At 41.8% G+C, this 12,062-nt stretch overlaps 1 protein-coding gene across 1 annotated transcript in view; it reads right to left on the bottom strand.

Moving 5' to 3' along the window:
- usp32 (ubiquitin specific peptidase 32) overlaps nucleotides 1-12,062 on the bottom strand; it is a 101,895-nt gene that overhangs the window by 61,630 nt on the left and 28,203 nt on the right. Inside the window, exon 2 of the mRNA XM_084444919.1 lies at nucleotides 10,956-11,083. Within this exon, the coding sequence (XP_084301045.1) occupies nucleotides 10,956-11,083 (128 nt within the window). The remainder of the gene's footprint in view (nucleotides 1-10,955; nucleotides 11,084-12,062) is intronic.

The following is a 12,062-nucleotide window of genomic DNA, read 5'->3' on the forward strand; positions in this document are numbered from 1 at the left end:
TCAAACATTCATTTTTATAAAAAAAAACTTTCTATTATTCTCACCCCATAACTCAAAATTAAAGAAAGCATATTTAATATAGGCTAAACATGAGCTGTGTTCGAGACCGTTCCCTATTCCCTATATAGTGCACTATATAGTGCGTCCGCCATTTTTTTGTAGAGTTCGAATTCTCAGCGGTTAATTTCATTCACTATATAGTCCACTACAAAATACACACAATTCATGTTGATTTCTAGTGAACATACGATGTACCCTACAATTTCTACCATATACCACAATGCAACGCTGTCATGTTTTACCAAAGGAGAAGACGTGAAGAAGAAGAAGGCAGCTACCGGTGGCTGCAGTTAGCCAACATTACGATGATTCCTTTAGCTGTTTTGCTAATAATGCGAGTTTGAGTTCACCTCCGTTTATGCCCAAGAAACAGAAGTTTAACCAACATCATCAAAATAATTACAGGAAACGTTGTAATGTTAGCTACATGTAACTGCTTTAGCCACCGACAGCTAACGTTAATGTTATGGAAGCTGCTGTCATGAGCTAACTGGCTATCACGGTCTTGCAACTTTACAGCTTCACTCGCCTCAACACCCACCATATTTGTTGATAAATTATTGACCGTTTTGTGTGCTCGGTTTGTTTACGTGATCCATGAATATCCGACGCAGTGACGTTCCATGTAGTGTCCGAAAACCTTTAAATCGTTCCCTATGTAGTTCACTATATGGGGAACACTACATAGAGAATAGGGAGTGAGTGAACGATGGAACGATTTCGAACACAGCTCTGCTGTTTCAGTATACCTTTCAGTATATGTTTCACGATTTTGTTATTTTCATTCTTTAAAAGTCACCAGAATACAGAAAAATAACTCACTGAAACTTTTTCTGGGTGAGAACCCCCACACCCCCGCTTTGGTATAGAAATCCTCCCCATCTTGAGCTTGGCACCACCACACCAAGAGATCAATTCCACAGGGAACACTGCCCAACTGTAGCAACTAGGATTACTGACAGGTTTCAATTAGGCCAAAGTAATTTTACTATATCTCAACGGCCAGCAGTAAATTATTCTAACTTAACTTCTATTACACTCCTACCCTCTATTTCTCTGCCATCTGAGCTAGATCCCTCCCCGTTACTTCTAAACAACCCTCAATCCCTCAAAGAAAGAATTGGTCTGGGGTTAATTAACTTGAATATAAGAAGTCTCCTTCAAGAACAAATTAGATCATGTATAAATTCTTGTGTCAGAAGCTGTTCCTGATATTTTAGTCCTGTCTGACTCCTGTCTGAATAAGTCTGTTAGTGACTCTTCAGTAGCTTTGCATCAATTTAACTTATACAGATTAGATAGGACTGGTAGGTGTGGTGGTGTGGCCATCTATGTCAAGTCCACTTTTACTGTTTCTATCATCAATGCGGTCTCTATCCCAAAATCGGTTGTGGTGCTTGTTCTAAAGGTTGATTTGGGGATCAGTAATTCTATGTGGCTGGTGTCTATAGACCTCCTTCTGCTGATGCTGACTCTATTGAAAGATTAGCAGAACTACTCTCTGTGCATACAGAAGGAAATTATTGTACTGGGTGATTTTAATCTAGATTGGCTGAGTAGTAGGGATGGGAATTTCGACTAATTTTAAAACCGAGTAACCTAACCTGATCCTACTCGAGTAACCGATTACTCAAAAAAAAGATTACTCAAAATAAGATACCGTCCAGACAGAGCGCATTTAACCCCGGCCCCCTCGGAGGGGAAAACGTTTTTTTCCGCCGTTATTACCGTGGCGGTGCTTTCATGTCTCGTCCATGCCCTTGCAAATAAACATATTTAAAAGCTGATGTGTGGTTGGATGCATTACTTATCAGATTGAATAACCCACAGGTTTTCATGAAGCTATCGGAATCGAAAAACGCAGCCTTTTAATTTGGATGCACTGCCCAGCTCATAGCCTATTAAGCCTATCGTTAGGCTACTCTGAAAACTCTAAGCCTACAATATGCAACCAGACCTCTAATTTACTAATATAAATTAAGTATTAAACCAAGCCTTTACTGCCGATGCCGGATAACAAGTGAATTAATTTTTAGCGTTATCTAAAAAGCACCGCGGCACTCACTGCCTATTTCCAATTTATTGGACAATAATGGATGTTTCGGCGTCAAGCCTTCATTAGAGAAATGTCCATGCAAAACTAAATAGATTTATTGAACAACAGGCCTATTCATTCAATATTTCTTTATAGGCTGGAAAACGAGTAGGCTATACGCGCATGGGCCTGTGCCGGAGCGCTCTTAAAAAGACTCCATATACAGTACAGCGCTTTTCTCCAGGCAGCCGCCAACGCTCTATCCTCTTTGGTAACAATTGAAAAAGGGCACAGGCGCTCAGAAATGCGCGCTTTCACGGCCAAACATGCCATATTGTATAGCCTTTAGATTAACCGAGTAGTGTTTATTTTCCGACTAGCAGATTGCCTACTCGGGTACTCGAGAAATCGGTTAACCGTGCACATCCCTACTGAGTAGTAACTAAAATAATCGTAAGGAAGTTAGTGGGAACCTTAGCCTAGTTCAGATTAGGGATGCATACCGAGAACCGGTATTTTTAGGTACCGGCTCCTAATTGTGTCGGTTATAGAGTACCGCTAAGCTTTTGGACAAACGGTGCTGCTATTGTTTTTTTTTTCTCCAAATAATTATGACGAGTCGACGCTGCCAGGTGATGACGCTGGCCCCCTCTCCCTCTCCGTCCTCTCCAGTTAAAATGTTGAAAATCAGAGCAAGGCGATCAAAGATGTGGGCTTACTTTAGCAAACTGAATGAAAAGTTGTTCAGATGTAATATCTGTCTGACAGTAGTTGTGTGCAAGGGGCGAAACACCAGCAACATCATGAAACACCTCCTAGTTAGTCATGATATCAAGGTGAAAGAACGCAGTGTTTTTGACTGCCTAAGCAAAGTGGCTACACCTAACATTAGTAGCCCGGTTTCATCAAACCAGCCTCCTGGCTCAGACTCCGAGACTGCCTCAACGTCGTCAAGTCAAGGTAATTCGTTTAGGATTTTCATCAATTTTACCACCACTTATAACGTTTAGTTAGTTAGTCCGTGTGCAAGCATCTATTCTTGACCGTCTAGGTGCAATAACGGCAAAATATAACGTTAAACATTTCTAACCAGCTGCAGCAGCCAATACAGCTCCACCAACAACCTCCTTTACCATCGCCAAACAATGCAAACGGAAGATGACAATGGGGGAAAAAAGAATGTCACAGGGCTGTAACCAAGTTTATTGTAAAGGACCTGCAGCCCTTCAGTACAGTTCAAGTGGTTTAGGTACGTTAGGCAATAGCATACGTTAGCTTAGCATAAATCACTAACTGCTAGCCTATGTAACGTTAGAACATGTTTGAAATTAGTGTAAGCTGTCCTGTCAATCAGATAACTAATCTTATATTGCTTTTATGATTATTTATTATATTCCTGTAGGGAGATGACCAACGCCCTTAACCCAAATTACTGTACCAGCCCCCTTCCAGAGTCAGTTTATCACACACCCTCATACCTGCTTGGTATGAAGTTGAGAAGAAAAATCTCATAGCTGTGCTTACTAATGTGTCAGAAGTGGCCATAACCAGCGATGGGTGGACAAGTGTCACACAGGATCACTATATCACTGTCACATTCCACTATGTAAGTGAAGGCCAGCTAAAACAGAAAATCGAGAGACTTAGAACCTGGGTCGGTCTCTCCGGTCCAGTCCTCAATTGGTTTTGGACCTATCTAACTGGCCGGGAGTTTTTTGTAGCCCTTGGCGAGCATAGCTCAAAAAACATTGAGACGACTTGTGGAGTTCCTCAGGGATCCATCTTGGGACCTCTGCTCTTCAGCCTTTACATGCTGCCCCTCGGGTCTGTCATAAGGAGGCATGGTGTCAATTACCATAGTTATGCTGACAACACCCAGCTCTATATTTCAGTAGCTCCCAATAGATACAGGTCAGTTGACTGCCTGTTAAACTATCGCTGATATAAATGCTTGATGACACAACTTTCTCCAGCTCAATCATGTCAATAACATAACTAGCGTATCTTTCTATCATTTAAGAAACATAGCAAAAGTTAAATCCTTCCTTTCAAAGGCTGACACAAAGACTTATGCATGCATTTATAACTCTTTTGTGGCCTACCAAAGAAAACCATCAATCGTCTGCAAATTATACAAAACGCCGTGGCACGAGTCCTTACAAAATCCAGACGGAGGGCTCACATCACACCCGTCCTGAAGGCTCTGCATTGGCTACCCGTCAGCTTAAGAATAGACTTCAAGATTCTTCTACTGGTTTATAAAACACTCCACAACTGTGCTCCAAAATATATGTCTGACATGCTTGTTTGATATATGCCAGCAAGATCCCTGAGGTCCTCTGGTGCTGAACTTCTGACAGTCCCAGCAGCCAGGACGAAGAGGCATGGAGAGGCAGCCTTCTGCCACTATGCCCCCAGACTGTGGAACACTCTGCCAGAGAGCCTCAGATTGACTGAGACCCTGGAGACGTTCAAGCGAGACCTCAAAACGTATCTATTTAATCTCACCTTTTAAACACCTCGCTGTATTGTCTGTTGTTGTTTTGATTTGTCGGTTATTGTTTCATGTCGTGTTTCTGTAAAGCACATTGCGTTGCAATTTGCAGGAAATGTGCTATATAAATAAAGTATTGATTGATTGGTTATTATTATCAAACTCTTTTTATTGGTTTTTGCAAAGCATAACAATATCCACAATCACACATCACACACATATCCCTCCCCACCCCCCCACCTCAGGAGACTGCCTAAACTCAACATGGGTTATATACATAACTGGAATAAGAGAATTGACAAGCAACGGCAATAGACAGACAGGCAATATAACTAAACAATAAAATAAAATACAGGCAGCAGTAGTTTTTCTTCAAAGATAGCAATAGTCACAAACATACATTAAGATACATTCGATGGTGCGTAGGCATTATTGTAGTAGTCCATGAAGTCTTAGTCGAACCCTGAGTGGTGTATCTCAGCTTTTCCAGCTTCAAGTGAGCCATTTCCTCATCAACCAAACGGCTATGTAGAGGAGGAAACACGATTTCCAATTACATAAGATAAGATGTCTTGCCAACAATGACGAGAATGCCAGAGATTGAGCCTGGGCTTGAAAGAGATTCTGTTGAATGAAGCCACTCCAAATGCTGTTGAAGCCACTCCAAATATAGCCAAACTAGGCTCTGGGTCAATGGCATATTGCATGTGTGTGAAAATGTTTCAAAGATCTTGCCCCAGAACTGTCTTAACTTTGGGCAGGACCAAAATGAATGAAACAAGGTTGCTGGGTCCAGGTTACACCTTTGGCAGGTAGGGTCATATTCTGGGTAGAACTGGGCCAGCATGTGCCTGGACAGGTGTAGTCTATGTAGTATTTTAAATTGGATCACATTGTGCCCAACACATATGGAGGTTGTATTCGAGCTACTGACAAATTCCAAGTCTCATCTGAAATCCCCTCACCAAAATGCTCTTCCCATTTTGCTTTCAGATGATCCAGGGAGGGTGAGGCCACCGACAGTAGGAGATCATAGATCTCAGATATAGAGTTCTTCTCAGAAGGGCCCTCGCGAACACAGTCCTCCAACCAATTAAAAGGGGGTTGAGAGGGGAATGTTGTAAATGCTTTCCTAACAAAGTCCCTGACTTGGAGGTATCTAAAAAAAAAAGAAGAAGAGATTGTGGGATACCAAATTCTATTTGAGTGAAGGACATGAAGACATTATCTCTAAACAGGTTTGTCTCTTTGCACAAGCCCTGCCTGGACCACTGCGTCTAACATGGAGGGTGCAAATAATGGATACAGGGAAAACCTTCCTTCAGCCCAAAGTGGGTCCTACACTGTGACCAGATCTTCAATGATCCTTTAATAACAGGGTTTCCTGCACATTTCAAATTAATAGGTAGTGGGGCACAGACTAGGGATCTCAAATTAACGGAGTTGTTAAGATCCAGGATCTTCTGGCCCGGAAATCCAGTAAGCTAACTTATGCACATTAGCTGCCCAGTAGTAAAAGATAATGCTTGGGAGGCCAAAACCCCCTTCCTCCTTGCGACGCTGTAAAAAATGCTTTTTACTCTGGGAGTAGCTTTGTTTCATAGGAAGGTATTTAGACTTTTATCCATCTCTTTAAATAACGTTTTCGAATGGAAAATGGGTATCGTCTGGAATAAAAATAGAAATTTCGGCATAATTGTCCTTTTGATGGAGTTTATTCTACCCGCTAGGGAAATAGGAAGAATACACCACCGCTGAAGGTCCGATTTGGCTGTCTAGGGCAGGTCTGAAATTGTATTAAAAGAGGTCCTCATACTTTTTGGTAACTGTTACTCCGAGGTATTTGAAGTTATCCCTGGACACCGTAAATGGGTACGTTTCAAAGGTCAATAAATCTGCCTGATTATTCACGGGGAAGAGTACGCTCTTAGTAGGGTTTATCTTATAGCAAGATACCACCCCAAAGTCTGATATAATGCTCATTACTGCTGGAATAGAGACATCGGGATTAGACAAATACAAAACCAGGTCGTCTGCATAAAGAGCCAATTTATGTACCCGCTCTCCTCTCGTTATGCCATGTACATGATCAGAACCCCTTATTGACGCAGCCAAAGGCTCAATGGCCAGGTCAAACAAAAGCGGAGAGAGCGGGCATCCCTGTCTGGTTCCTCTATGCAAGCGGAATTGTTGGGACCATACATCATTAGTACGGACAGCTGCTTGTGGTGCTGCATACAACAGTTTTATCCATGAACAGAAGGAGGCGCCAAATCCAAACTTTCCTAACACTTTAATTAGGTATTCATATTCTATCCTATCGAACGCTTTCTGAACATCTAAACTAATCAAGACTTTGGCCGTAGTCAGCAGTTTGGGAGAATATATAATTTTATACAGGCACCGCAGGTTGCCATATAACTGTCGGCCAGAAATGAATCCAGACTGATCTGGGTGGACTATTTTATGAGCGACTGAGTTTAGTTTCATTGCCAATACTTTCATTAATATCTTATAATCGACCCCCAGCAGGCTTATTGGTCTATAATTTTCACAATTTAAAGGGTTCTTGCCTTTCTTTGGAATAACATATATCACTGCCTCTGTCATTGTGGGGGGCAGAGAGCCTTGCTGTAGTGCCTCAGTAAATACCTAATTGAGTAATGGAGCGTTTTGCTACATAAAGTTTAAAAAATTCAATGGGGAACCCATCGGGGCCCGGGGCCTTACCACTTTTAATATTACTGATTGCACTCTGTATATCCTCCGCTGAAACAGCACTGTATAGGCCATCTCTCTCCACCATCTCCAAGATCGGCAATGTAATTTTTTCCAGAAACTGATCAATCCGGTCTGCGTCTGCAGCCTCTGAAGTGTACAGTTGCTCATAAAACATCCTAAACTGATCATTTATCTCCTTTTGATACATAGTTGTAGTGCCCTCAGCAGTTTGAATCTCGGATATATATAGTACCCGTCTGCTTCTGGCTGTCTCAATAGGTGAACCAGCAACCTGTGTGCGCGCTCCCCTGATTCGTAGTATTTAAACCGCGATTTTAAGTATAATCTCTCTGCTCTGTCCGTAGACAGAGCATCATATTCCGTTTACCATCTCACTCTTTCCTTGTACAAGTCAGTAGTGGGTGTCACTGTATGTTTACTGTCTATTTCCCCAATCAAAACAGATAGCTCCTCTAAACGTCGTGCCCTCCTCCTGTTCATGGCCGCTGTGTATGAAATTACCTGCCCTTCATGGTTTCCCATAAATTACTTTTACTAGTATCTGCTGTATCATTAGTTTCCAAAAAGTAATCTATTTGTCCAGATAGAAACAAAACAAACTCCTCATTAGATAAGAAACAAAACAAACTCCTAATTAGATAACATGAGAGGATTCATCCTCCATGTGCGTTTGGAAGATGCATCATCTGGAAAACTGAGTGACAATACCACCACACTATGGTCTGAAATTACAATTTCTCCAAAATCACAGGAGTTAACCAGAGGTAGCAGCCTCCTATCTAACAGGAAGAGGTCAATCCTGGAGTAGGACTGGTGTCGGGGCGAAAAAAATGTGTATAACCTAGAATTTGGATTTTTAAACCTCCAGGGATCTACTATCCCATAAGTCTGGATAAATTAGTCAATATATTGTGCCGAATTAGACATGGTTCTGTTGGTGGGACTTGAGCGGTCCAGAATGGTGTGTAACACACAGTTAAAGTCGCCGCCCATTATTAGCTGATGGTCATTCAATTCTGGGAGCAGCCCAAAGAGTTCCCTAAAGAACTCCACATTATCCCAGTTTGGCGCATAGATGTTTGCCAAATTAACTGGTATATTAAACAACCTCCCTTGTACCACCACATATCGACCATTTTTGTCAGAGATGACTTTAGATTTGGTAAAACAAACATTTCTATGTATGAGTATGGCTGTGCCTCGACCTTTTGCATTGAAGTTCGAATGAAAGATTTACTGAAATCCCCCCCTTTTAAGACTAGCGTGGTCACAGTTTCTCAAATGTGTCTCCTGTAAATATACCACCTCAGATTTCAGATTCTTAAGGTGTAGGAAAACCTTATTTCGTTTAGTGGTTGGTTGGCCCCCCTCAAGTTCCAACTGGTAAAGACAGTTTTTGGCCTGTTAACTATATCTGCCATGAGACATTATGTGCCATATTTATTTCTGTAGCGCCTGAGCGTAAAGATAGAAATGAAATGAAATTGCCAAAAGAATCAACAAAAACTGGTGCATAACATAAGTCAAGTACACACATATTCTACCGGAAAATCCTAAGCCAGTCTCCCCCTATCCCCTCATCTTGCATACCTCTCCCCAACTGAGAAGCTGCTTGACTACCTAACAGCATAGTGGCATCTAACATACAGTAAACTACCACAAAATGCCTTACAGATGAGTCTGAACCTCATCAAAAACTGCCATATAATAAACAGTTAACATCCCTCCACCAATATTCTCCTCTCCACTCTTTGGAGATGACCATAGCCTAAGAGAAAATATAACGTTGTGTCGTGTGACCAGAGTAAGCTTTACACAAAGAATGAAATTTCCCCACATGAGAGGCTAGAAATATAACTAAAACATATATCCAAAAAGACGGAACGTTCTTTGTCACTACATTAGATTCAACATTGCACCGTAACATACCAGTACTGGGACCACAAAATGCAGTAGTAGGCTATACTGAAATGCAGTTGACATTGTGAATAGCGATTTTCTGAAATGTGGGTCATGATCCAATGACATGTTCCTTTGTATTAACCTAAGGTATTCCATAGTTTTGACAAATTTTGAATGATTATTTGTTAAGATATTGAGCTGTTTTCACGTTTTTTTTGTCACCGTAACATAGCCATCTTTAATATCACTGCCCTGAGTTTCTTTGCTTTCGTCACTTCCGTCCCGATGTGCCCACTCGCTCCAACGCCAATTAGACATGCTCAAATGTCCCAAGTTTCCCAATTCTCTGACGTAGCCAATGGTGTGCCAACTCGAGCCACTGACACTCACAACGGCCTGGTGGGGCACCATGTCTGTGTGTGTCTGCATACGTTTGTTAAAATGTGTATGTTACATGCTACTGCATCGCTACTGTCTGTAGCCTGAACTGAGCCCAAGGTCAAAAAGACACAACCGTGACCCATCAGCAATGAGTAGTGTGTCAAATGGATTTATAGCACCACAATAAACTCCACAGGCAGCCACAGAAATTTCTGGGTGAATGAATGGGCAGAAAAAGGAAGAGGAAGCGAGAGAAGAGGATAGTGGAACTAGAAATGCTGAGCGACAAACAGCTAAGTGTAGCTGCTATAACTGTGAGGAACAACAGTTGGTCATGGGAATGGCCCAGAGCTCAGCTACTACACTGACTAGGGCGAATCTCAAACCAACATGCTACACTCTAATATCTTTGGATTGGAATCATACTCTGAGGTCAGGTAGCACTCTGTATACTGTATATTATGCACTGTATAAGTACAGAACTGTGTAGTCTGAACTGAGAGAATTCTCTTCTTCTTCCCTTCATTTAAGACAAAGCGCACAATCCCTCTTTCTTAAGCGTTTTGTGCATGATTGAAGCTTAGGAGAGGTCATTTCTAGAGCCTCGCCCATCATTAAAAAATCCCCTATTTGAAAAACTCACTTTTTCAGCGCTTATGCTATACACATTTGGGTCTCTGATGGGGCTAGACAGCAAAAACAATTCCAAGACATGTTTTGGGAACCCCAGGCCAATTTTAACTTCAGCATAATAGGAGACCTTTAAATTGCAAGCACAATCTCCGCAGTCCTAATGAGGGAATCATTATCTCTAAGGTTTTCACCCCATTTCATCAGACAACCCCCACAATATTTCACCATCAATGAAGACATGTTCGTGCCTCGGTGGACTAATCACACCTGCAGACTCCTTTGAACTTACTGCTGTTCACCATCTGAGAATCTTGGTCTCAGCTACAGTACGTGGTCTGGGCTTACATCTTGGCTGTCTAACAGGCTAACTGCTGCCATGGCATCCGGCAGAGAGAGAAGTGAGGGAGGAGAGAGGGAGAAACAGAGAGAGGGAGGGAGAAAAATACAGGAACAAGGAGAGAAAGACAGGAACAAGGAGAGAAAGACAGTTCAGAGCGGGGGAGAGAACGAGAGAGAGAGGGAGAGATGTTGTGGTCTACAGGGCTTAACAAAGTGTTTGAACACTGTTTAAAACTGGTGAGTGGATGGGGGACGACTACTCTGTGGAAATTGGTATTTGGCATTGTGGTGGTGTCAAAGATCATGAGACCAAAAAAGTATACAAAGAAAACATGCAACAGAAAGAGGACAGGCAATTGAAAGCTTTACCTCTGCAACCTTGGGAGGGACCCCATCTCCTAGAACTTCTCTGTAGAAGCATTGCTGGGTCATGTAGTAGGACAGACCACTGGTCCTCTTGAAGGCATCCTTCAGCCGTTTGAGTTCCACATCAGTAACTGGAGAGAGAGACAGACAGAGAATAAGAGAGGGAGAAGGAGAGAGAGTAGAAAATATAGTGGTAAGACAAGAAAAAACGCAGAGAGAGAAAGGCTAAGTATCAGACTTCAGGCCGAGGTGGTCCCTGTAATGAGTTGTAATGAATAATAATCTAGTCATTATTATTAGGGGCCGGGCAGCCTCATTTGCCGGTTCCTATTGTATATCCCAATATTCTTCTTCTTCGGAAGTCTGACTTCCCATGAATGAAAAATCAACAAACCTTGCACACAGGTCCAGTTCTATACCAAAAGTCGTCAACTGGCATTGTACGCCAATAGTCCTGATGGTGGCACTACAGCATCAGTCTAAATTCAAAACTTTAAAAAATCATAACAAATTAGGCGTGCATGCTATCACTTTGCAACCACCACCAAAACGTAGGCCCAAGTAATTAGAAAACGTCCTTATGCTTCAGGCTGGAAGGAATTATATAGTCCATCACTGTTTTTCTCAAAAAACGTAAATCAAACCCTACTCCTCCCACATTTTCTGGTCAATTTACACCACAATTGCTACACTACATCTTCAGACTGTCCACCACAAAAGTTCTTCACAGATTTTTGAAATATCAAAAATTTAGCCGACAGTGCATCACTGTTTTACTGTAAACAGTACTGTATGCAGCTACTGCAAATACTCAATAATCTCCAATGTTCAGGAAGGAAAATAATTTTCATAACGTACATTTTTCTGAATTTTATCTCAAACTGAATTTTTGAAAGTATTTTGAAGTCTGTCCTCATTTTGTCCCAATAGCGGTTGTTTGTCACAATGTTTGATTGGTTTCCACCTGTCTTGTTAGTTTGTGTATGGCCAACATGTAGCTTCCCCCAGTGCTATACATTCGTATTCGTTGTGCAGGGTTACTCACTTTGCTCTCCCCAAAATAGTACTTCAACCAGTCTTTACAGCTTATTTGGCAAAAGATCTAAAAGT

This window comes from Borostomias antarcticus (genome assembly GCF_949987555.1).
Source record: "Borostomias antarcticus genome assembly, chromosome: 1".
In the NCBI taxonomy this organism is placed as follows: Eukaryota; Metazoa; Chordata; class Actinopteri; order Stomiiformes; family Stomiidae; genus Borostomias; species Borostomias antarcticus.